This window comes from Rhinatrema bivittatum, chromosome 1 (genome assembly GCF_901001135.1).
Source record: "Rhinatrema bivittatum chromosome 1, aRhiBiv1.1, whole genome shotgun sequence".
In the NCBI taxonomy this organism is placed as follows: Eukaryota; Metazoa; Chordata; class Amphibia; order Gymnophiona; family Rhinatrematidae; genus Rhinatrema; species Rhinatrema bivittatum.
Genome location: NC_042615.1, coordinates 433,812,467 through 433,839,279, shown reverse-complemented (window position 1 = coordinate 433,839,279; position 26,813 = coordinate 433,812,467). Strand labels below are relative to the sequence as shown.

At 48.1% G+C, this 26,813-nt stretch overlaps 1 protein-coding gene across 3 annotated transcripts in view; it reads right to left on the bottom strand.

The window, feature by feature from the left end:
- Positions 1-26,813, bottom strand: part of LOC115092963 (zinc finger protein 567-like) — a 1,005,854-nt gene that overhangs the window by 37,540 nt on the left and 941,501 nt on the right. For 2 of the 3 annotated variants that reach the window (XM_029604491.1, XM_029604483.1), the window contains 5 exons: positions 24,065-24,178; positions 17,078-17,163; positions 15,689-15,815; positions 10,455-10,568; positions 10,190-10,303 (listed from right to left, as the gene is read on the bottom strand). In XM_029604491.1, the coding sequence (XP_029460351.1) occupies positions 10,190-10,303; positions 10,455-10,568; positions 15,689-15,815; positions 17,078-17,163; positions 24,065-24,178 (555 nt within the window). Of the gene's footprint in view, positions 1-10,189; positions 10,304-10,454; positions 10,569-15,688; positions 15,816-17,077; positions 17,164-24,064; positions 24,179-24,337; positions 24,452-26,813 lie in introns of all 3 variants that reach the window. The other variant, XM_029604498.1, reaches the window with a different exon arrangement.

Genomic DNA, 26,813 nt, shown 5'->3' with positions numbered 1-26,813 from the left:
CCCCAACCTTTGAGGTTGGTATCCGTGATTCCTATAACTGAGTCCGGAACCCTCAGGGCCTATCCCTTTCTCCAAGTTGAGCCGACACAGCCACCACGAGAGAGTAGTCCTGGAAGTACCCTGCAGTGATAAAGGCCACTGCAACTCCTCAGACAACGGATTCCAGCTTGACAGCAATGCCCTCAATAGGAGAGCAAATGTGGGCAAAAGTCCATGGCAGTAAATTCAATGTACATACCACTGAACCCAAGACCTGAAGATATTCCCAAGCCCTGGGCACTGGCACCCTCAAAATCCACACCACCTGGGATTTTAACTTCCAAATCCTCTCCGAGGTGAGAAACACTCTGCTGAGCTGAGTATCATACTTTGCCCCCAAGTAATCCAGCATCTGGTTAGGGCTCAGGTGACTCTTCGCCAAATTCACTACCTAGCTCAAGGACCGCAACATATCCATCACCGTGCGCACAGACTGCCGACATACCTCCTCCGATTTCCCTTGGATAAGCCAGTTGTCCAGATAAGTATGAACTAGGATCCCCTCCCTGCAGAGAGCTGCTGCCACCTACACTATCACCTTTGTGAACATGCAAAGTGCAGTCGCCAACCAAATGGGAGGGCCCAAAACTGGAAATGTTTTCCCAGAGCCATAACACGAAGAAACTTTGATGTTCTTCCCTAATGGGTATGTGTAGATAGGCTTCAGTCAAGTCCAGTGAGGCCTGAAAAACTCCACTCGACTAACTGCCGCTATCACTGTCTGCAACCTTTCCATACAGAAAAACGGGGAACTTGAAGTATCACATTTCATCTTTTGCAGATCGAGGATGGGATGAAAGGCACCTCCTTCTTTTGGCAGAACACAGTAAATCAAGTATCTCCCACGACCACGCTTCCTGGCTGCCACCGGTACTATCATGCCAGCAACTGAAGGCAACACAACATGTCCCGAATCGCTGCTTGTTTGCCTCGGATACTGCAATGAGACACCACAAAAACGTCTGCGATGGGGTAAAAAAATTGTAAAGCATAGCCGTCCCTTATTACCTCTAGGGATCCATTTGTCCACTCTTTCTAAAACTGTGATAGTTGGCCTTCCACTGCCATCTCGAGAGAATGGACCAGCCTGGCTTCATTGTGAAGCCTTACAGCCACCGGCCCCGTATCCAGAGCCCTCTTTGTAGAATCCTTATTGGGACAAAAACTACCGCACCTCCCAAAACCTAGAGTGACGCGGAAAAGACTTCCTGACTGTCATCTTATCCTCCGGCAGCTTATTCCCTTTAGACTCCCCAAAAACCTTCATCAATTGTTTCAGGTCCTCCCCAAACAACAATTTTCCTTCATTTAAAGGGAAGATTACAGACCTAAGACTTGGACCACATATCAACTGACCAATTCTGCAACCACAGCAGTTGTCGCGCCGAGACCATATTCCTGGCCGAAGTCCATAAAGTCATAAAGCGTGTCAGCCACATATGCAATCCCAGCCTCCACCTGAGTTGCCTGGCTATTAACACCAGCATCTGCTGAAGACTCTTCCTGAGTCTTCTGGACCCAGTGTAAATAGGCCCTCTATAATCAGACTTCCACAGATCACCACTCGCAGGCTCAGCACAAAGACTTCAAACATCTTCTTCAGATGAATCTCTAGCTTACAGTTCTGCGCATCCTTTAACACTGCCGAACCCGCAACAAGAACGGTTGTCTTGACTGAAGCATCCACCTTCGGCAATACCAACAGCTGCAGAATATCCTCCATGAGGGGATACAACTTTGCTACAGCTCTAGCCACCTTGGGGTTTGTCTCTGGGAAGTCCCGTTCATGGTTCACCAGCTTCTTGATCCTTTTAGGGAGAGGAAAGACTTTTGGTAAAGACCCGGAGTCCAATCAACAACGGATCCACCCCTTTATTATCTGACTCCTCCTGGACCACTTTAATACCCAGTTCCTTCCACACATGGGAAATAAGGGGCCTCAACTCGTCTTTGCAGAACAGATGAACCAACCGCAGGTACCTTGGCCTCTCTGCAGCAGGATGAGATGGCTGACAGAAATGTCCTGTTATAGCCTGTGCTTTTCATGCTTAAAAAGGTCTTATGCAAAGCAAGACAAATTCTGAGAAAAACTCCATGTAATCCTCTCCCCTGTCTGGCTCAGAGCTCGCATCACTCACCCCCTCCCCAATGGGATCACCAGAGACAATGGGAGAGCGGAGTGCCCGGGCTCCCTAGAGTCCATCACCTTCCAAGCTGTAGCCCTTCTCTTGCATGACAGTTTAGACTCTCAGTATTGATCCTGACAGTATCTTGGGAACCTGTGGCTCTCCTACCAGCCTCGTTCCCCCCCGGAGGGCCCCTCCCCCCCAGAAACGAATCGCAGCATAGTGCCACTGGATCCAGCTGTCCCCACGCCAGGCCACCGGCCAGACAAGCTTTCCCATGCTGGGAAATCGCTGTCAGCACCATCTTGTCTCCATGTGCCTGGGCCAGCTGCAGAGGAACAGAAGCTGTGCAATCATGGCGCGCGGGAGAGGAAGGGAACACTGCCCAACGCAATCTCTGGCTCCCTGATCAGCCTGAAGCCGCGATCAGAGGAACTACACTGCTCTCTTCCCCAGCCCGGGCCTGCCCTGATGATCAAACCAGAAACAACCCGAGCGGATGCTGATGAAAGAAAAAATCTAACACTTTTTTTTTTTAAAGAAACTGCAGCCACAACAAAGGAAGAAATTCAAGCCAAAAAAGGAATATTTCTCTGCTGCTGGCAACACCTCTGGGAAAGAGCCTTCAGGGGACAAGAGGGAATCAGGACCCCTGGCTGTCAGATCCCTGGATCTGCTGCGGACTAAAGCTGATCAGGGATTGCCAACCCCTTGCTCGCCCGGCTCAACCTGAGGGAAGGCCCACGAAGGAAGCTAACACCTCAGGGAGCGTCTTCTAACTTTTCTTCTGTCCCTATTTTTTTCTTTATTGCAGGTTTGCACCTCTACCATCTGCTGGAGACAGAAATACTGAAGGACTGCAGATGGCACTCTCAGTTATGCAGCAGTGCCTCAAAGATTTTAGTTCTTTGCCTCCATCTGCTGGTAGGGATGCAAAATCCATTTGTCTGGACTGATCTGGGGTATGAACAGGAAGTTCTGATCTCCAAGACCATACAAACTATTGAACCGTCTCACATCCTTGACTCTGCTGAATGGTGTTTTCAGTACAATCCAGGTAAGACATCACGACCTCATGAGAACGACTATCCACAATGTCTTTATACTGTTGAAGCTTATCCTAATGAAAAATTTGCCCTTTCCCTTGGCTTTAAGAAAAATTCAACCTGTAATAGGTTCTATCAGTACCAAACCTGGAACTTTAATAAAATAAACTTTTCAACTTTCTGTGAACAATTCTACTTCTCCTAATGTTTACCATCAGTCCTGGTAAAGTTGTGGTTTCAAGGATCATCTGCTTCCGAACTTCTTGGCTTTACTAAACACCTGTGACCTGAAGCTTATCATGCTTGCCAAGTTGCTATTGCTCTTTTTCTTGAACTGGTTTCATCTTGGCTCAGTCATATTTTTATGGGTGGCCCAAAATCACAGAAATCCTCTTTAGGAAACAATACCAAGTGTACCCACCTATTTGTGCTACTGAACAAATAACTTAGAACTGCAGATTTCTTTTTATCTCAATAGGAAAGCAGAGATGCTTACCTGTAACAGGTGCTCTCCGAGGACAGCAGCTGGTTAGTCCTCAACACATTGGTGACATTATCAGATGGAGCCCAGCATGGAAAACTTAAGTCAAAGTTTCCAGAACTTTGACTTGGCATACTGAGTATGCCCAGTATGCCTTTACCACGCATCCATGCAGGGTCCCTCTTCAGTCTTATAACATAGAATAAGATTTAAAATAACAAAAATAGTAGAAGGCCAACTCAGCAGAGTGGTGGGCGGGTTTCGTGAGGACTAATATCCTGCTGTCCTTGGAGAACAACTGTTACAGGTAAGCAACTCTGCTTTCTTCAAGGACCAGCATGATGGGTGAATCCATAGCTACAGGCTGCTCCACAACAAAAAAAGTGGGCTAACAGACAACCACTTGCCAACGGGCACAATAACAGTGCTGTTGGTAACAGAGGGGAGACAGCCTGAACCCAAATAAAGGGCCCAAGGCAGAGAGAGTTGAGTTCTACACCTCAAAGGGATTTCGAAAGACAGACTGGCCAAACCTACTGTCACGTCGGCCATCCCTATCCAGACAATAGTGAGATGCAAATGTGTGGAGAGAACTCTACGTCTCAGCCTTGCAGATCTCCTCCACAGGAACTGCTTGCAAGTGGCCCATCAATGTTGCCATGGCTCTGACAGAATGAGCCTTGACATGACCCTCAAGATGCAATCCTGCCTGGGAATAACAAAACGAGATGCAATTTGCTAGCCAACTGGATAGTGTCTGTTTGGCAACAGCAACTCCAAAGCCATTGCTATCAAAAGAAATAAAAAGTTGGGTGGACTGTCTATGGGCTTCTTGCAAGTCCAAACTGTGCAGTGCTCGTTTGCCTTGGTACGAATGGGGTCGGGGAAAGAAATTTGGCAGGACGATAGACTAGCTAAGATGGAAGTCCGTCATCACCTTAGGTAGAAACTTAAGATGTGTGCACAAGAGCATCCTGTCATGATAAAACTTAGTATAAGGTGGATAAGTCACTAAGGCCTGAAGCTCGCTGACCCTGCATGCTGAAGTGACTGCCACCAAAAATATAACCTTCCAGGTCAGATACGTCAGGTCACAGGTGCGCAGCGGCTCAAAAGGAGCTTTCATCAGCTGAGCTAGTACCACACTGAGGTCCCAAGACATAGTAGCAGGCCTTAAGGGAGGCTTCGACTGAAGCAGATCCCTCCTGAAACAGACAACTATAGGCTGCACAGAGATGGGTGCAGCTTTCACAGGCGCCAGTCATACTCAAGTGAACCCTAACGGAACTGTTCTTTAAGACAGCTTCCGAGAAGTGCAGAAGGTAGTCAAGCAGTTTTTGTGTGGATCAGGAGAACGGATCTAAGGCCTTCTGCTCACAACATATGGAAAACCTCTTCCACTTCAGTCCATAGGACTTTCTTGTGGAAGACTTTCTAGAAGCCACCAAGACCTTAGATACATCCTCAGACAGATCAAGTGGCTGCAGGATTAACCTCTCAACATCCAGGCTGTGAGCGACAGGGCCTTGAGGTTGGAATGCAGCAGTCTGCCCTGATCTTGCGTGATGAGATCTGGAGAAGTCCCTAGACTGATCGGTTTCTGGATGGACAATTCCCTTAGGAGTGGAAACCAGACCTGTCTCAGCCAATGACGGGTTAGGAGGATCATAACCCCTCTGTCCTCATGAAGCTTCAAGAGAGTCTTCGCCAGCAAGGGAATCGGCGGATATGCATACAGAAGACCCTTGCCCCAGTGATGGGCAAGGGTGTCCAAGGCTGGTTTGCCATCTGTCCTGCACAGGGAACAGAACTAAATTACCTTCCTGTTCCAGGGGACGCGAACAGATCTATATCTGAGCTCCCCAGAGGCAGAAGATTCAGTTCACTATCTCCTGGTTCAGAGACCACTCATGGGGGCTGAAGGTACAACAGTCTGTCTGCTACTACATTCTCTGTACCTGCCAAATACGTTGCCCTGAGCACCATTCCGTGGGACAGGGCCCATGACCAAATTCGGACCACTTCCTGACACAGGACGGAGGATCCCATATCTCCTTACTTGTTGATATACGACATCGCTACCTGGTTGTCTGTTTGGATCAGGACAACTTTATCGGACAACTGATCTCTTGAAGCCCATAGGGCGTACCTGATCAGCTCTAGGTCCAGGAAGTTGATCTGGCAACAGCTTTCCTGAACGGACCAGAAGCCCTGGGTTCGGAGCCCCTCTACATGAGCTCCCTGGCCCAGGGTGGATGCATCCGTGGTTAGGACAATTTGTATAAGACTCCAGAAAAAGATCCCCAATCCAGATTGGAGAGTACCTGCCACCAGGACAAGGAATCCCAGACAGACGGGGTGAGTCAGATGCAAGCCTGGAGGCTCTGCGTGGCCTGGAGCCACTGCGACCTAGTCCACTGGGCACTGAACATGTGTAAACTTGCCTAGGAAGTGACATGGATGGTTGTGGCCATTTGGCCTAACAACCTCAACATGTGCCACGCTGACACTTGTTGCCTCCCCTGGATGCCTGCCGCTATGGACTCTAGGGTGGTGACCGGTGAATGAGGCAGGAAGGCTTTTGCCTGAGCCATGTCTAGCAGGGCTCCTATAAAGTCCAATTGAGGTGACGGACTGAGATGGAAATTCGGGTAGTTGATGACAAACCCTAATGACACCAACACCCAAATGGCCCAGCTCATGGACCGAATAGCCCCTGCCTGAGTTGTGATCCTGGTTAGTCAATCTTCCAGATAGGGGAAAATATGCACTCCCAGCTTGCAGAGGTGCGCTCCCACCACAGCCAGGTATTTTGTGAAGACACATGGCGCTGATGCTAGCCCAAACGGCAACACTCTGGACTGGAAGCGCTGTTTTCCCACCACAAATCGGAGATACCTGCTATGACTTGGGAAGATCTTAACATGGGTGTACACATCTTTTAGATCGAAGGAGCATAGCCAGTCCCTGCTTTGGAGAAGGGGAATCAAGGTGCCCTGGAAAACCATCTTAAACTTTTTTTTTTTATTTTTTAGAAATTTGCTCAAGGCCCTTAAGGTCTAGGATGGGACTGAGTCCTCATGTTCTCTTTGGAATCAGGAAATACCTGGAGTAGAACCCCCCACCCTCTCTGCCTTGGTGGAACAGGCTCGACTGCCCTGGCTGTTAAGAGGGTGGACAGCTCCACAAGCAGTACTTCCTAATGCACCACCGGCCCCCAAAATGGGCACAGGGGGCAATCTGGCAGGACACCCAATAGGTTTAATTGGCACCCTTGATGGATGATGCACAAAACCCATTGGTTTGAGGTTATACTGTGCTACCAGTTTGTGAAGAACTGCAGCCTGCCCCCAACCGGGGAATTCAATGTCTCGGGTACAGGCAACTGGCTTATGCTCCCTCCAATCCAGTCAAAACCCTGTCCAGGGAGTTGACTGAGGCACCAGCTGGGGCTTGGGAGCTCTCTGCTGCCTGGGACGGCTGTGGGAGCTCACATGCTCATGACGGGAGTGAGAGGGCAGAAGATAGTACCTCCTCTGGCAATACAAAGACTTCCTCTGCCTAGCCGGCCTCCTGGATGAGGAGGATGGGTCCGGAGTGCCAGTGGAGTGCTGCTGGAGAATCTCATGGTGATCCCGTAATTGGACCACCACGTCCCTCACCCTATCTCCAGAGAGATTCTCCCCAATACATGGCACATCAGTGAGCCATTCCTGAACCTATGGACGGAGATCCTAGGCCCGCAGCCCTGCCATTTTTGGGGTACCGATTCCCACTGCAGAGGCCCTCGCTGCCATTTCAAAAACATCGTAGGTCGCACGGACCTTGTGTTTTCCACACTCCAGGCCCTTATGCACCAGTGACCAAAGGGAGTATTGCTGCTGCTCAGGCAGCTGCTTGGCTATCTCCTGCACCTGCTTCCAGAGGTCCCGCGAGTACTGGCTCATGTAGAGCTGGTAGGAGGCGATGTGGTCCTTTCCCCAGGGGAACCGAGGATAGGGTCAGAGAGCGCTTGGCCCTCTTAAGGGCCAATTCGACGACCATCAATTGGTGGGGCAGCTGATGCTTATCAAATCCAGTAATCTTCTGGACGAGGAAGACCGCATCTGCCTTCCCATTAACCAGAGGTACTGTGAGGGGGTGTTCCCATATCCTCAAAAGCAGCTCCTTAAGGATAACGTGCACTGGGACTGCCATGATTTCCTTAGGAGGCTGCACAAAGTGGAGGATCTCCAGCATCTTGTGCCTGGCATTTTCCTCCGTCAATAACTGAAATGGAATGGCTTCCGCCATTACCCGCACAAAACCTGCGAAGGATAAGTCCTCCAGCGGGGACCTCCTTCGCTCTTCTGGAGGAAGATGGTTCTGAGGGGAGATCCTCCAAGTCCTCAGAGGAGGACTCCACAGTATGATCCCCACAGAGATCATAGGGTCCCTCATCCTCACTGTAATCAACCGGGGATGGGACCCTGGGTGCTGACCTATCTCCAGAGTTGCAGTCACTAGCAAACCCAGTGTAGGCCCCGAAGCTGGATGGAGGACAGCAGGCTGCGGTGTCTCTGCCAGCCTAGGCAGAGCTTCCTTCTCAAAGGGACTGGCAATGACCACCATATGGGTTGGTGGAAGCATTGGTGTCCCGTCAGGCATTGATAGTCTTCCGGGAACAGACGCCAGCCAGGTCGGTAACATACTGATGAGCACATTGAGCCGTTCCAGTAGTGATTCCAAAGTGAACAGGACCAGCGTTGGTGCTGTCGGTGCCACAAGACTGATACCCTGTATTGCCCACTCCACCGCCAGCTGGATGCGACACTCCAGCTCCTCCTTAAAAGTTGCCAAAGCCAAAACTAACTGGGAGGAAGAAGGGTTGGCCAGCTCTTCCTCAGATCCCCAAGGTGGATCAGTGATTGGCCCCAGGACCAGTGGAGACCATCGCGGACCCGCGGCATTGATGGAAGATGAGCACTCCTCGCTGCAGGGTTGCTTCGGGGGCATCACGACATGAGGTGGGCATCCCCATGCCCGGCACCATGCATCAAAGGCGACCTGTGCCGATGCTTCTCAGCTTCTCTCAGTGCTTGGCCTGGTCTTCCCCGGTGCCGAGGTCGAAGATGAGGAACCTGACCTCCTCGACCTAGAGGAGACAGAGTGTGGCCGGTCTCCTGTGCCCCTATCCACCGACGGTCCCACCGAAGTCGATAGCATGGTGTCCATTGGTATGGCTCCAAGGTCCATCAGTGCTACCGATGCCAAAGTTGATGGCTTGGACTTCCCCGTCCCAAAGTGTTTCTCCATCTTGTCGAATCAGGTGGAACATCCCTTCGGCGTCATTTGGGCGCACTTGTGGCAACCCTGGATGTCATACAATAACCCCAGGCAGAGGACACATATATCATGGGGATCCGTAATAGACATAGCCTTCAAGCACCGGGGGCATCAACAAAAACAGGTTGTGGCCATGACAGAAATGAAAAAAGAGGTACGTAAAAACGACAACAGAGGGAGCGGGCTATGATAACCACCGGGCCCCCAAGGCACTGCCACCCCGAGGGAGGTTGATGTGAAAGAAAACTTACCTGAAACGCTGAGAAACCTAGCTAAGGAGGCTATGGGAGGCATTGAGAGGGACCCAGCGTCAATGAAATGTAAAAACCCAAAAGAAAAAAAAATGGGGGAAACTTTTTCACAAGTTTCAGAGAAAAAAAGCCAAGAACTCACTCAAACCACGATGCAACAGCTCCACAGAAAAAAACAGACTGAAGAGGGATCCCACATGGATCCATTGTATAGGGCATGCTGGACATGCTCAGTATGCCAAGTCAAAGTTCTGGAAACTTTGACAGAGGTTTTCCGTGCCGGGCTCCATCTGATGATGGCTCCCCATGTGTGAGGACTTCCATCCTGCTTGTCCTCGGAAAAGGCCTGTGAACAGGGTTGCAAAATTTTGAGGGTGGAAAATGTCCTGCCCCCCTGCCAAACCACAATTCTACTCCAGAGCTCTGAAGGTGTCCCTCCCACTACCTCTGCCACTGTTCCTTCTCTCCAGCCCTCGGCTTCAGCAGCAATATCCTGACACTGCAGTGTGCGTAGAGACTAAGCGTAAACTCACAACCCAACCTTCTTTATGCTTCCATGTGGGAGGACGGGGATTGTGAGCTCAGGCTTTGCCTCCTTGCTCTCGTATTGCGAGGGCTCTGTCACTAGAGCAGAGGTCCAAGGGGCGAAGCAGGAAGGAAAACATGGCATCGGCACTGAATTAATGCCTAGAGTTGGAACCCACCCAAATCCATCCCTTCTATCTGGACCTGCTCCTTCTGGTATCCCCTGCAACAGCCCCAGTCCCTCAGGTGGCCCTCAGCCATCCTCACCCATGCAAAGTAAGGAAACAGACAATGAAGGTAAGACAGAAAATGGCGACCTCTTGTCTTCCCAGTGATGAATTCCTAAATGGCACTGGCTGACCTTAGTGAAGGTGTCCAGGATAATTTGATACTTGCTTGTGACAGGAAGGCGAATCTGTTCAGTGGTCTCTGATTCAGGATGTTCCATGAAGGGCAGATCTTCTTCTTGTTTAATATTCAGTAAGGTCACAGACGTTGCAATCGGATGGTCTGTGATGAGAAAACAAACATGTCTAGAAGGATTCACCCAGGGCCTGCTAATATTGTATTAGGAAATGGATTTTAAGTCTCTGAATGTTTGATGTTAATGATCCATCTCCTATGCTCTACAAAGCCCTTTAAATCCAGAGTATTTACTTACTAATGGTGGGATCGTTTATGTTTTCTTTTTCCTCCCACTCACAATGTTGAGTGAAATATTTCTCATCTTCCTTTTTAATCTTGAATATTACATCAGGATTATAAATTGGATAACCTGCCAATAAAAGGAGCAAAATTACATTTCAAATTCGTACTTCTAGAACCACTTGAAGTTTCAACCGTTTCCTATTCTGATGTTGGGGGGGGGGGTATAAGGTGTGGGGTGTGCTAGGTGTGTATTTGCCTGACAAAGCTTGGTGAGAAGAGACAGTTGCAGGCTCCCCCTTGATTAAGGGTAAAGTTTGGAGGATTTCTGGCACAGTCATTTCTATTCATGACCTTCTTAGGTGGAGACATTGTAGGTCTTCTTTGCAAACAGGTGCCATCCTGGAGAGAAGGAATCCCAGCTTCTTATGATCAATGGAAAAAGAAAAAAAACTAAGTTCTGGCACATAAAGTTAACTAGAGGCAGTGAAAGGGAAAAAGGGAATATTTGACCTGTGACATCTGGTTATTAACCAGAGGGGTTACATGATACAGGAAAATTGGTTCTTACCTGCTAATTTTCGTTCCTGTAATACCACGGATCAATCCAGACTCCTGGGTTTTGCCTCCCTTCCAGCAGATGGAGACAGAGAAAGTTTTGAAGGCATCGCCCCTTAACCCTGTGTGCCACCTGCACCACTTCAGTATAAAGCTGTATCCAAGCAAGCCAAAATTCACTTAAAACTTTGATCTCAAACTTCCCCATAACGAGCAGAGGAATAAGGAAAGAAAACAATAATGAAAAAAAACCTGTGTCATTCTTCAGAGACGCACAAAGAAGTAACAAATATAGGCAAGTCGAGCGGACTCTCTCCATGCTTTTCCACTCTCCTGGGCAGGCGTCTGGACTGATCCGTGGTACTACAGGAATGAAAATTAGCAGGTAAGAACCAATTTTCCTTTCCCTGTACATACCCGGATAAGTCCAGACAGCTGGGATGTACTAAAGCTTCCCTATCCGGGGTGGGACTATGAGAATCCCACTCGAAGAACACTTGCTCCAAAATTGTCGACATCTGGAGCCTGGAAGTCCAAACGGCATTGTCTGGCAAAAACTTCCAGGTAGCCGCTCTGCAAATTTCCTGAGGAGAACCATCTGAGATTCCGCCAATGAGGTCGCCTGGGCGGGATGAGTCTTTAATCCTTGTGGAAAGGGACGACCACATGATTTTCCTCAGTTATATAGAAAACCCCAGTCATTCACCCCCTGCTAATATTACCTTAGGAAAAGATGTTATCACAATTACTAAATTAGCACGGAACTTAGGTATCTGGATTGACTCTAGTTTATCACTAACTCAACACATTTCTAAATTAGTTAAAAACTCTTTTTTAAATTACAAGTACTAAAACGATTACGTCCTTTACTTTTTGTCCATGATTATCAATCAGTGCTTCAAGCACTGATTTTCTCAAGCCTGGACTACTGCAATGGGCTATACTTGGGTTTACCTGAAACTTATCAGACCTCTGCAGTTGATTCAAAATTTGGCCGCAAGGCTTCTTACGGGTACTGCTATGAAGCACCATATATCTCCTATTCTAAAAAATTACATTGGTTACCAGTCAAATATAGAATCCGGTACAAAATAGCCATGCTTATAAATTCCTTATTAAATAACACAGATTCAATTGGGTTATGCTCAATTTTACGAGTGTACAAGCCCACTAGAGATCTTAGATCTGCTGCAAAAAATCTACTAGAAATTCCATGGGTTAGAATGGCTGCTCTAAACATCATCAGAAAGAGCTTTCTCGGTGGCTGGCCCCATTCTGTGGAACTCACTGCCTAATTTCTTAAGGCAAATATCAAGTAGGAGTGACTTTAAGAAAGCGTTAAAAACGTATTACTTTATGGAAGCTTTTGGAAATAATAGCCTTTCACAGTAGTTATCAATTTAATATAATCTAAGAGTGTTTTGATTGAAATGCACATTCTACTAAGATGCAGCTCCAACACTGCTCTCTACTTTAAAGGAGGGGGTGGAAGGGAAATAGAACCAAAAGGTTACTAAGAGCCAACAGTAACAGATAAGTATGAGAAAAAAAAAAAGTGCGAAGCTTGCTGGGCAGACTGGATGGGCCGTTTGGTCTTCTTCTGCCGTCATTTCTATGTTTCTATATGCTTCTATATTACTTTGACTGTCAGGATTATATACCTTGTTTTCTAGCTGTCCTAGTTTTGTTTAAAATAATGGTATCCTATTTATAGTATGTTATTTATCTTATGATATAGTCTTAGTTATTTTATATTGATCATGAACCGATTGTATTTTTTCTTCTGTGTTCTTGTTTATTTTTCGCTTATTTTATTTACTTATTTTTACTTTAGATTTTATTTTTATTTTTTATTATTATTGTAAACCACTTTGGTCAATTTTGTATTGGTAAAACGGTATATAAATATTTTTAAATAAATAAATACATAAGTGGACGTGAATGCTTCCTTTAACCACCTAGCAATAGTTGCCTTAGAGGCTTTCTGCCCTCTTCTGGGTCCACTCCAGAGGACGACAAGGTGGTCAGACATCCTGAAGCTGTTAGTGCCCTCCAGATATTGCAGTAGGGCGCAGCGAACATCCAGACGTCTGAACTCCGAAGTGTGAGGCGAACCGAGCTATAGATTCGTAAGGGCTGGGAGCTATCCAGCTTGGTTCAAATGAAAAGTGGAGACCACCTTAGGCAAGAAGGAAGGGACCGTCCGTAAGGACACCCCCGAATCCGTAATCCAAAAGAAAGGGTCTCTATAGGACAGGGCTTGAAGCTCCAAGACCTGCCGGGCAGAACAAACAGCCACCAAGAAGACCACCTTCAGAGTAAGATCTGTGATAGAAGCGTTTCTCAGAGGTTCAAGAGGAGCGGTGTACACGTTCTGAGAACAAGATGTAAGCATCAGCGGGGACAAACTTGGCGAGCCGGAGGCTTCAAGTGTTCCACCCCTCGCAGGAAGGACATAACATCTGAATGAGCTACCAAACTGGTCGCATGAAGCTTGCCTTGTAAACAACTCAGAGCAGAGACTTGGACCCGCAGGGAACTGTAAGATAGGCCCTTAGTCAGACCCCGCTGCAGGAAAGCCAGGATCTGAATCACAGATGCTATGCGTGGATCTACTCTCTGTTCTGTACATCAAGACTTGAAGACTCCCCAGACTCTGACATAGGCCAAGGAAGTAGGTTGTTTTTTTGACTTGCAATAGCGTGAAAATCACCTCCTCCGAATAACCTTTCTTCTTCAGAGTCTGCCTTTCCAAAAGCCAAGCCACTAGACAAAAGCGATCTGTTCGATTGAAAAATATAGGACCTTGCCGGAGCAGATTCTGTAGATGACTCAGCTCAGGGGTCCATCCTTGGCAAGGTTGATTAGATTCATGAACCAAGGCCTTCTGGGCCATTCTGGAGCAATGAGAATCACCCGTCCCGGGTGACATTCTATTCTTCTTAAAAACATGCCCATGTGAGGCCACGAAGGAAAACATGTACACCAGCACCTCGGTCGGCCATGGTAGAACTAGGGCATCGATGCCTTCTGCCCCATATTCCCTTCTGCGACTGAAGAAGCGTGGGGTCTTGGCATTCTCCTGCATTGCCATCAGGTCGATGTGAGGAGATCCCCATCTACACGAAATGAGCACCATCGCCTCCTTGGAGAGCTCCCACTCTCCCGGATCCAGTTGCTGTCGGCTGAGGAAATCTGCCTGAATGATGTCGGATCCTGCAATGTGAGACGCTGCCAACATGGCTAAGTTCTGCTCCCTCCAAGTCATGAGAAGGTCTGCTTCCAGAGCCACTGCTCTGCTCTAGGTATCCCCCTGGCGATTGATGTACACTACCGTGGTCACATTGTCTGACAGACGTTGAACCACTTGACTCTGCAACAGAGGGAGAAACTCCAGAAATGCCAACCACACCACCCTAGTCTCCAGGCGATTGATGGACCAAGAGGCCTCCTCCACTGTCCACTGCCCCTGCACTGACCAGGATTGGCACACTGCCCCTCAACCAGAGGGGCTGGTGTCGGCCATCACCACGACCCAATGTGGTAGTTCGAGGTTCACACCACAGGCCAAATGATCCCGACAGGGCCACCACGAGAGGCTGGATCTGGCAGGCTCCGTAAGCGGTAGAGGAAGAAGAAACTGTTCCGACCCGGGGTCTCCTCTGGAGAGGAGAGCCCTCTGAAGAGGTCGCATGTGAGCAAATGCCCATGGGACCAACTCTAGGTGGAGGCCATGGAGCCGAGAATCTGTAGGTAGTGCTATGCCGTGGGGATCCTCATATCCAGAAACCTCTTGATCTGCGAGAATAGCTTGACCATGCAATCCTCCGAGGGAAACACTTTACCAGCCCGGGTATCGAACTTCGCCCCTAAGAACCCCAGAGTTGGCTCTTGGTGAGCTTGATCAGGGATTGCAGGAGGGTCACTACGGCTTCCACAAGTACTTCCCTGTACAGTAAGTGGCAAAGGCACTGGGCTGGGAGGGGAGGGAGCCAGTCCCCTGGCTATCACCCCGGCGCAAAAACCAGAGCAAATTTGGGATCCCTAACCCCTGCTCGATAGTGCCTACAACTGGGAGGGATAGTCCCCCCAGGACCTCACAACCTCCCAGGAAACAAAGTGCTTTCAAGTTTGAATCTTCCTTTTTTTTCTTTTAGTCTAGGTACAGAGCTGCAGGTTTTGCACCACCTCCATCTGCTGGAAACAGAGAAATACTGAAGTGGTGCAGGTGGAACACCGGGTTAAGGGGCGATGCCTTCAAAACTTTCTGTCTCCATCTGCTGGGAGGCAAAACCCAGCTGTCTGGACTGATCCAGTTGCGTACAGGGAAACAGTATAGTTATCTAATGCAGAGCTAACAAATCGAGTCCTTACACAGAAGTTGTAGTTCTCAGATATGAATCAGAGAGAAAATCCACCCTCCCCTTCCCCCTGTGCCAGATTTGGTTGTAAGAGACAGTCTTAAACAGGCTTCATACAAGATCAGTTGAACATTCAAGTTTTATCATTCAGCACAGAATCTTTTGAGAGGCCTGAAGAATGGATATATTTTACTGGGCCCTGGAGAGCCACAAGATATCAGGAGCTAGGTCCTAAGTTTTTGGTGTCCAGGTGATCCAGGAAGTAGCATAAAAATGGCAGTCTTCATTCTGAAATGTGTCAATATATAGCTGATAGAAAAGGTCAATTTACCCCGTGACATGAGGATGCAGTGAATCTCCTTGATGACCTTCTTGTACAGCTCCTTCTGCCATTCTCCCAGAATGTCCCACTCCATTTCCAAGAAATAAACAGTGACGTCACTGAACGTGACCGATGCCTGGAACAGCAAACAGGACACCCTCAGCCCCTCTCCCTCCAGCTTCATTATAATGTGTGTGTTAGTATCCTTATTATATGATCTGTATTAGACAAGAGATAACGGTCAAGAAATGGTGATTATTTTCTAGGATCTGTCCACCCTATTTAATACAACCATCAACTACCAGTGGACTGACTCAAAATGGTGGGGTGAGGGGAATTTAGGGAATAGTAATGAAATGATTTATCTCCTTTTAACAAGGTAGATTGCATTGGGTGGCCATGGGTCAAGCCTATTGCTACTACTGCTGCCTTCTCCTTTAAAAAATCTGCACAGGCTGATGCTTCCAGCCCACATGTGCTATTGCCGCTTCCTCCTTTCAACTGCTGGATCACCCAGAATCCAAGATTTCCAATGTATCTCTGGATATCAGGTAATCAGGACATTTAGGTCAATATTCAGCCACTGTGTGACTTGGCTAGTTAGCCAGATAAACTAGCCATGTATATTCAGGAGTACAGACGCAACTCTGTATATTCTTGACTATCATAAAGTTAGCTGTATAAGTTTATCCAGCTACCTTTAGGACACCTCTATAGGCCGACCAGAGTTAGGCAGATCAGTTATCCAGCTATCTCCAAACACTGAAGTTAGCTGAATGACTTATCTGCCTAACTCAGCTCTTCCCTGGAATGTCCATTCCCCGCCCACCACATATGCAGCTAGTGACTTAGCTAGTTAAATAGTTAAGTGGCAGCTGCTCAGCACAGCAAGATATTCAGCCATAGCCACTTTATTTATTTATTTATTTGAAGCTTTTATATACCGAGGTTTAGCACATGCCTTCACCCCGGTTTACATTGGAACGAAACAATGATACATAGAACAATTTGAGAAACAAAAGTATATGCAACTAGCATATGGAGAAGGAAGTAACAGGAATAACTAAAAAATAACTTAGCTGGATAAGTGGTACTAAATATCGGCTTCTAGGTATTTAAGAGAACAGAGCTCTCTTCATGCTTTAATCTACCGGAGAGTTGATCTCACTGTCAAAAGCCCTATAACATAGTTTATGTATTTTTTTTTTAATATATATTTTAACAATATTTTCCCATAACAGCCTACCCAAATGTCACTCCTGAAAGTGAAATCCAATTTGAACAAGAGGGATTCAAGACTGAGCCCCAGGAATCTGAGGAAAGAGGAAACCTGACGTTCATACACACATGTGGGGAACTGCATGAAGGATTTTATTCTAAACGGAATATTTTACTCACCGTTCCTCCCTCCAGCTGGTCTCTGACAGGAGGCTCTTCCATTTTTAGGATCTCCACTTTGGGGTAGTGTTTGTAATCCTGACTGCCTGTTAGAAAAATGGGAAAATGTATTTTTTGTTACATTCTATTTATAAATTGCCTAATTCTGGAAGACTCTCAAAATCGTACCATAATAAAGCAGAAACCTTACAATAGTAACAGAACTGAAAGCACAACATGACTATAACTCAGAAACTTCAGAAACAAATAACTATCTGGTTAATTCATAACAGAGGAATAAAACAAAACAAAACCCCCAGAAAACCGAGTAGAAATAAAACAAAAAGAACCAGTAAATACACAGGAAAATTGGTTCTTACCTGCTAATTTTCGTTCCTGCAGTACCACGGATCAGTCCAGACAGTGGGTTGAGTCTCCTTTCCAGCAGATGGAGACAGAGAAATACTTGAAAGGTATCCTATAATCAGGACAGTGTCCCCCTGCGTCCCTTCAGTGTAAACGTTATCAAAGCAGAAAACATGTAACCCCAAGATATAAGCTCAATAGCAAGTAAAAATGTCTAACCTCCAAAATGTAACTGTAAACTTTGAAGAAATGCAAAGTAATCGCTCATATATATATATATATATATGCAATAGATACTTCTGGTGCCTTGTAAATCTGCATAACTGTGAATGATAGTACTTTGAGCGGTTGCTGAAAAGAAGAAAATTAGATTCCCTCCACTAAGGGCGGGCGTCTGGACTGATCCGTGGTACTACAGGAACGAAAATTAGCAGGTTAGAACCAATTTTCCTTTCCCTGTACGTACCCGGATCAGTCCAGACAGTGGGATGTACCAAAGCTTCCCTAAGAAGGGTGGGACCCAGATAGTCCCGTTCAAAGCACTTGTCTGCCGAAAGAGCCAAAAGCTGGCGCCTGCACATTGAGATGATAATGACGAGCAAAAATATGAAGAGATTTCCAGGTAGCTGCTCTGCATATCTCTTGTGGAGAGACCAGCTGGCTTTCCACCCAAGAGGTAGCCTGCGACCGGAGAGAGTGGGCCTTTAAACCCAGCCGGCCACGACAAATATTAGCTGAGGCAATCGCCTCCTTTAGCCAGTGAGTGATGGTAGCCTTTGATGCCTTATTCCCTCTATTGGGTCCACTCCATAAGACAAAGAAATTATCTGAGACCCGGAAGTCATTTGTAACCTAAGTATCGCAGCAGGGCTCGTTTCACATCAAGGAGCTTGAGGTCCCTACCATGAGTGGTCATAGTATCCTATGTAGAAAAGGCAGGGAGTTCCACGGACTGATTTAAATGAAAAGAGGAAATGACCTTTGGTAAAAAGGATGGTACAGTCTTTAGTGAGACACTTGAATCAGAAAATCGAAGAAATGGCTCCCTGCAAGACAAGGCTTGGAGCTCAGACACTCTCCTGGCTGAACAAATAGAAACTAGAAAAACTGTCTTAAGTCAAGTCTTTGAGCGTGGCCCGTTGGTTCGAAAAGCATCTCACAGAGAACTCAAAGCACCAGATTGAGAGTCCATGACGGGCATGTAGCCTGGACAGGCAGGGTCAAATGCTTTGCCCCCTTGAGGAACCGAATGACATCTGGATGAGCTGCCAGAGCGTAACCATCAACCTGCCCTAAAAGGGAACCAGGGGCGGAGACCTGTACTCGAAGAGAATTGAAAGACAAACCCTTGGAGAGGCCATTCTGTAGAAAAGAGAGGACATGGGAAACTGGGGCCCTGTGCGCAGGGATTCCGGAGTCCGCACACAGACTCAAACACCCTCCAAACCCGTATGTAAGCGAGAAAGGTAGAAGTCTTATGCGCGCGCAACAGAGTGGAAATAACCTACTCCCTATAACCTTTCTTCATCAGTCTCCACCTCTCAAAAGCCAGGCCACTAGACAAAAGCGATCTGCCTGATCAAAAAATACTGGACCTTGCCGTAGAAGGTTTGGGAGGTGATCGAGGCAGAGAGGACCTTCTGTTGCGAGGTTTACTTGATCCGCGAACCATGGTCTTCGGGGCCATTCTGGTGCCACAAGAATGACCGACCTCTTGTGGAGTTCTATTCTTCTGAGTACCTTCCCCACTAGAGGCCAGGGTGAGAACACGCAGAGGAGTATGTCCTGAGGCCAGGGTAGCACCAGGGTGTCCACCCCTCCAAGCCGTGCTCTCTTCTGCGACTGAAGAATCTGGGAGCCTTCGCATTTCTCAGCATGGCCATTAGTGGGGAGTGCCCCAATTGCGAACTAGAAGATCCATTGCCTCTTCGGACAACTGCCACTCTCTGGGGTCTAGGTGTTGATGACTTAAGAAGTCGGCTTGAACATTCTCCTTCCCCGCAATGTGGGAGGCTGCCAATCGAGAAAGATGTCATTCCGCCCAGGAGAACAACTTGCTGGCTTCCAGGGCTACTAGATGACTCCTGGTCCCACCTTGGCGATTGATGTAAGCCACTGTGGTGGCATTGTCGGAGAGAACTCAAACCGCTTTGCGACGGATCAATGGCAGGAATGCCTTCAGCGCCAGATGAATCACTCGGGCTTCCAGATGATTGGTGTGCCAGTGAGACTGAGCTGGGGACCACTGTCCTTGTGTAGACTGAGTCTGGCAAACCGCTCCTCAGCTGGAGAGATTGGCGTCCATCGTAACAATGATCCACTGGGGGGGTTTCCAGGTGCATCCCCTTCAGCAAGTGGTCGAGCGACAGCCACCACTGAATGCTGGAAACGGTAAAGTCAGAGAGCGGTTTACAGCAGGATAGCAAAGCTTTCTGTAATGGACGAATACGTGCGAAGGCCCACGGAACCAAATCTATAGTTGAAGCCATGGAGCCCAGGACCTGCAGGTAGTCCCAGGCTGTGGGCACTGAGAGAGATAACAGATGTCAAACTTGATCCCTGAGCTTGAGCGCCAAGCCCTCAGGAAGAAAAACTTTGCCCGCGCGTTTGTCGAAGCATGCCTCTAAGAATTCCAGGACTTGAGAAGGCTTGAGGCTGCTCTTGGGGAAATTGACTATCCAACCGAGGGAGCTGAGAAGCAACAAAACTTTGTTGACCGCTACTGTGCAGAGACCTGAATGAGCTAGTCGTCCAGGTAAGGATGAACCAGTACTCCCTCCTGACGGAGGAAGGCCGCCACTACCATCATTACCTTGGTAAATGTGCGGGGGGGCGGTGGCGAGACCGAACGGAAGTGCTCGAAACTGGTAATGATGCCCTAGGATGTTGAAGCGTAGATACTTCTGATGTTCCAGGCAGATCGGGATATGAAGATACGCCTCCATCAAATCCAGAGAAGCTAGAAATTCGCTGGTGTAAACCGCAGCTATTACCGCCCTCAAGGTTTCCATCTGAAAATGGGGAACCTTGAGCGCCTTGTTGACTCTCTTAGTTCCAGGATTGGCAGGAAAGAGCCATCCTTTTTTGGAACCACGAAGTAGATGGAATACTGGCCTAACCCCTGCTCCTCGGGGGGGGACAGGAACTATGGCTCCAAGCTGCTGAAGCCTGTCGAGAGTTTGGCGCACCACCTGCTGTTTCCGAGGGGGTTCGCAAGGTGAGACTAGGTAGCGGTCTGGAAGAGACCGAGCAAACTCTAAAGCATAGCCTCATTCTATTACTTCGAGGACCCACCGATCTGAAGTAATTTTGACCCATTCCTCATGATAAAGAGAGAGAGCCGGCCTCCTAAGTTGGGAACGGAGGAATGAGCTGGCCGTATCTCATTGCGAGGCCTTTGGGGCAGAACCTTGGGGAGTACCGTCTCGGAATGGTCATCATCCACAAAAGGAATGAGACCACGATTGAGATTTTGTGGAGGGATTTCGTTGTGGAACCCCCCGTGGCCTGTTGTACCTGCGCTGCGCTGGACGGTTTAGGGCGAACCTCAGGCAGCTTATGAATCTTGTTGTCGCCTAAAGATTTGATAAGCTGTTCCAGGTCCTCCCCAAAGAGAAACTTACCCTTGAATGGGAGAGTGCCCAAGTGTGCTTTACAAGAGGAGTCCATTGCCCAATTTCGCAGCCAGAGGAGGCGCCTGGCCGAAACCATGGATCTGACTAGGACTCTGAGGAGATCGTAGAGGGCATCAGCACCATACGCCACCGCAGCCTCAAGACGTTACGCCTCTGCATACGGGAGGTCCTGGGTGCTGAGTAGTTGTTGAACCCACCTAAGGCTTACCCGCTGCATGAGACTGCTACAGACTGTCGCCCGAACGCCTAGCACCAAAACGACAAAAATCCGTTTGAGATGCATTTCAACTTACAATCCTGAAGATCCTTTAAAACCGTTGCTCCTACCACTGGGATGGAAGTTCTTTTGGTGACCGCGTAAACTGAAGCGTCCACTTTAGGGACTTTTAGCATCTCTAGGCACTGATCTGAAGGGGATAGAGTTTGTCCATTGCCCTGCCTACCCAAAGGCCAGATTTGGAAGATTCCCGGAGTAGTAGCTGCATTAGCATAGGGTAGAATGGGAACGTACGTGGGGGGTACTCTCAGTCCAGCCAGGACCAGGGTCCACGTTACTGGAAGTTGGGATACTTGCAGATTCGTCCGGAGGGACATCTATCCCCAGTTCGGCCAGGACAAAAGGAATGAGCGGCTCTAGCTACTCCCGCTGGAACAAACGCAATACCCGCGGGTCGTCTCCCTCGACTGGAGGATTTTGATTTAAAATATCTGCATCTGGGACAAGGTCTGGGAGCTGAGGTGAGGTGTTAGCAGGATCTGGAGGATCCGGGACCCTCGGTACAGTTCTGACCCGGACAGTCCCCTGAGAATCAGGAAGATTGGGTCCCTGTTCTGTAGACACCCTAGGAATATTTGCAGGTGGGGGGTCCGGGGAGGGGTCATCCTGTTGCTGTAAGCTAGCGATATAGGCCTTATGTAATAAGAGTACAAAATCTGTGGAAAAATGCTTAGGGGCTTTCCCTGGCATTGGGGGAGGGGGGCCATCGTGGATGGGGTCAGAGACCGAACCAGGGAGATCCACGGGGCTTAAATGCGGAGGAGAATGAGTAAAAATAGAATCCCTTACCCCTCAGGCCCCGAATCGGCCAGGAGATCTGAAGACAAAATGGCCACCGTTCCCGTGGTTTGCAGGAATGGAGCAGGTCTGACAGCGCATTTGCCGGCCCGACCACGGGTCGCTGATTTCGCCACTGTAGAAGAGGGCCCCTCACCGCCAGGTGAACAAAGAGAACAAAACTCGTCGCGGGAGAGCCGCGAAGCAGGCTCCCCGCATGCAACACAAAACGGAAATCAAGGCATAACAATGGAGGTGGGGGGGGAAGAGAAACTGCTGCTGAAAAATGGCAAGATTCTGCTGTGCCTGGCTGTGAGCTGGAGCAGGAGAAATTAGGCCTGCACTTTGCTCCTTCCCTGAATGCTGCTAGCTTCCAAGCAATAAAACACTCGTAGGTATGTTTACTTTTTTTTTTTTTTTTTTTTAAACGACAGAGGAATGCCGGCTTCTCTGTCAACAGTGAACCCGAGGCATTAAACATCTCAGTGGTCCCAATGGGGGAGGGACTGTACCACCAGTATCACCCCAGGCCAGGCAATGGGTCACTGGGAAAGGGCCCTAGGCTGAAGAATCAAGTGGGGAAAACCCCCCCTAGGACCATATAAGAGCGAGGAGAAAGAAAACTGAATCTCCTGACAATAAAACTTTTTTTTTTTAACGTTTGAAAGCTTATTTGTCAAATACTTGCTGGATCCTGGAGAAATATGGAAAAAGAAAAGGAAGAACTTCCTCAAAGAATGCAATTAGCTAAAAGAGTGGGAACCGCAGGGTCTGCCACCTTCATCTGCTGGAGACAGAGAAATACTGAAGGGACACAGGGAGAGCACTGTCCTGATATAGGATACCTTTCGAATTTTTGTCTGTCTTCATCTGCTGGAAAGGAGGCTCAACCCACTGTCTGGACTGATCCGGGTATGTACAGAGAAAGTAACATTTAGCTCTAGAGCAAAGGTGTTTAAAGAACTATAGAACCAGGTTTTCGAGAGCTTTCTGAGAGCAAGACAGGCTCTGCACAATGGGCCCAATATTCACCTAGCCGGTGGGTGGACAAGTTATCTAGTAAGATTAGCTGGATAATTTGTCTCAGATATTCAGTGGGATAAACATTCCACGAAATACAATATCCCCAAATAAAGTTATCTGGCTAACTTTAGCCGGATAACTTGAACTGTAATCGATCATCTTTTGAATTTCGTTAGTTAGATTTAAAGTCACCCAAACCTTGTGTGACTGTATATAACATCTCACTTAACCAGATATATTCAAAAGAATGTGTCTGCTTAAATGCCATTTCCAAGCCCCCCCCCGCCCCCCTAAATATTTAAAAGTCTCCTGCCTCCAAAACTGCACTGGATAAAAGGAAATGTTTAACTTTCTTACTGCCTCCCACTCCCACTCCCACATCTCATCCCTGCTAAATCCAACTTCAAATAAGACACCCTTCCTCTTCCTTCCTCCCCACAACCCCCACCTCCATCCCTAACTCTCCCAATATCTGTGTGAACCCCAGGGCCCTTGGTTTCAGTGCTGGGATCACAGTGCGCTGCAAGGCTCAGGGCACTCAGAACATGGCTCACACAAGGAAAACACCTGAGCCTTTTAGTTCCTGCTGGTGATCTCTCATCTCGAATAAACCAAGCTGCTGTGTCCTAAACAGGAACGTTGCCCCTCCCCGCACTACAACAATGGAGAGGCCCCTCCATCCCTGGCAATAATACAGATTCCTCAACCTCGCAACAGAACAGGATCAAAGGCCTTGCCAGCCTAACTATACCCCCCCCCCCGCCGCCCCGAGTTACCCACCTCCATTAGATGACCCTCCCCCCCCCCCCCCCCACCCAGCTTATCGGAATCAGACACTGACAGCAAGAGAGAGGACAACAGCTTCTTTCCCCACCAAACAATGAAATACAAAATGGCCTTGGCTGACCTTAGAAGGAATTTGATACTTGCCTGATACCGGAGTGTGAATCTCTTCGGTCATCTCAGATTCTGGAGGATCCATGAAGGGCAGATCTTCCTCTTGTTTAATGCTCAGTGAGAACACAGACGTTACAACTGGAAGGCCTGTGATGAGAAAACAATCATGTCCTGGAAGGATTCACAGAGGACCTGCTAATATTATATTAGGAAACAGATGTTAACATCTCCAAATGTCTGATGTTAATGATCCATCTCCTGTGATCTGAAAATCCAAAGCTCTTTAAATCCAGAACATTTACTTACTAGTAGTGGGATTGTTCATGTTTTCTTTTCCCTCCCACTCACTGTAATGAGCGAAATATTTTTCATCTTCCTTTTTAATCTTGAATATTACATCAGGATTAAGAATTGAATAACCTGTCAATAAAAATAGCAAGATTACATTTCAGATTTGTACTTGTAAAACGCCTGAAGGGAGTGGGGTTTCATCTCAGGGAGCGGTGTGAGCGAAGAGTTGGTTGCAGCTTCTTAGTTGATTAACATTAAACCTTGGAGGATTTCCTGTATCTGTGCATATATAGGAAAATTAGTTTCTTACCTGATAATTTTCGTTCCTGTAGTACCAAGGATCAGTCCAGACTGCTGGGTTATGCCTCCCCTCCAGCAGATGGAGTCAGAGAAAAGCTGAAAAGCACCCCCTAGATATACCGGTGTGCCACCTGCGATCCCTCAGTATATTCGATATCAAAGCAGAAGGAACTAAATAATCACTTCCACCACGAAATCAACCTTTTTAGCTCAACCACTGACCAGATCAAGTAGTAACATTGCCTAAAGACATAAACAAACCTGTCACCCTATGTATTAAACTAGAAACAAACCTCAGAACAACTTACCGTATAATCTGCAGCAATACTTGTAATTATAAACTGTAGGTGTAGATCACAAAAGAACGAACGATAGAAACACGAGCGGACTCTCACGAAAATGACTTGGGCGGGCGTCTGGACTGATCCTTGGTACTACAGGAACGAAAATTATCAGGTAAGAAACTAATTTTCCTTTCCCTGTACGTACCAGGATCAGTTCAGACTGCTGGGATGTACCCGAGCCGCCTTAAATGGGGTGGGACCCAGAGAGTCCCGCTCGAATCATGCTGCTCCCAAAGGACTCAGACGACGGACCACGAACATCCAAGCGATAAAGCCTAGCAAATATATGCAAGAATTTCCAAGTGGCCGCCCTGCAAATCTCCTGGCAAGACACAAACTGGCTTTCAGCCCACGAAGCTGCCTGAGAACGCAGAGAGTGAGCCTTAAGCCCGACAGGAACCACCTTACCACTGTCAATGTATGTGGACGCGATTGCACTCTTCATCCAGCAGGCGATAGTTGTCTTGGATACCTGAAGACCCTTCTTGGATCCATTCCACAACACGAACAGATGATCCGACCTTCGAAAATCATTAGTTACCTCCAAGTACCGCAGGAGTACTCGACGGACATCCAAATGCCTCAAGTTCCGACCTTGAGAAGACCGGAGTTCCTCCTCCATAAAGGAAGGCAACTCCACCGTCTGATTGACATGGAAGGCCAATACCACCTTAGGCAAGAAGGAAGGTACTGTGCGTAAAGAAACTCCCGACTCAGAAATACGCAAGAACGGTTCCCTGCACGAAAGAGCCTGAAGTTCTGAAACGTGACGCACTGACAAAATGGCCACTAGAAATACTGTCTTGAGAGTTAAATCCTTCAAGGTGGACCTCTTAATAGGCTCAAAGGGGGCAGTGCAGAGCCCACGAAGAACCAAGTTCAAGCTCCAGGAAGGACATGGAACCCTCACAGGGGGACGCAAATTCCTAACCCCTCGCAAAAACCGAGCCACATCTGGGTGACATGCAAGAGAGGAACCTTCAATCTTGCCCCTCAAGCAGCCCAGCGCTGCCACCTGATCCCTAAGGGAATTGTATGCCAAACCCTTCTTCAAACCGTCCTGTAAAAACGTAAGGATATGCCCTACAGAAGCCTGTCGCGGCGCAATCTCAAACTCACTACACCATGAATCAAAGACCTTCCACACTCTAGCATAGGTAAGAGTAGTTGAGGATCTGCGCGCCTGAAGAAGGGTAGAAATAACCGCTTCTGGATAACCTTTCTTTCTCAACTGTCTCATAAGCCAACTGTCTCATAAGCCAAGCCGCCAGAGAAAAGCGATCCGCCAGATCGAAACATACCGGGCCCCGGCGTAGGAGATTCAGGAGATGACCGAGACGCAGCGGTCCGTCCACCGCCAGGTTGACGAGATCTGCGAACCACGGGCGCCTTGGCCACTCCGGAGCCACGAGAATTAACAGCCCCCGATGGAATTCTATGCGCCTTAACACCTTTCCCATCAGGGGCCACGAAGGAAACACATAAAGGAGGATGTGAGGAGGCCACGGAAGCACTAGCGCATCCACCCCTTCCGATCCGTGCTCTCACCTTCGGCTGAAGAAACGCGCCGCCTTGGCATTTAGTCGAGTTGCCATCAAGTCCAAGTGTGGAACCCCCCCATCGTTGAGATATGAGGTGCATCGCCTCGGCCGACAGCTCCCATTCTCCTGGGTCTAGATGTTGCAGACTGAGATAATCCACTTGAATGTTGTCCACGCCTACAATATGGGTGGCCGCGATGCGGGATAAATGACGTTCCGCCCAGGACATCAACAACGACGCTTCGGCCGCCACCGAACAACTCTTCGTGCCCCCTTGCCTGTTTATATAGGCCACAGTGGTCGCGT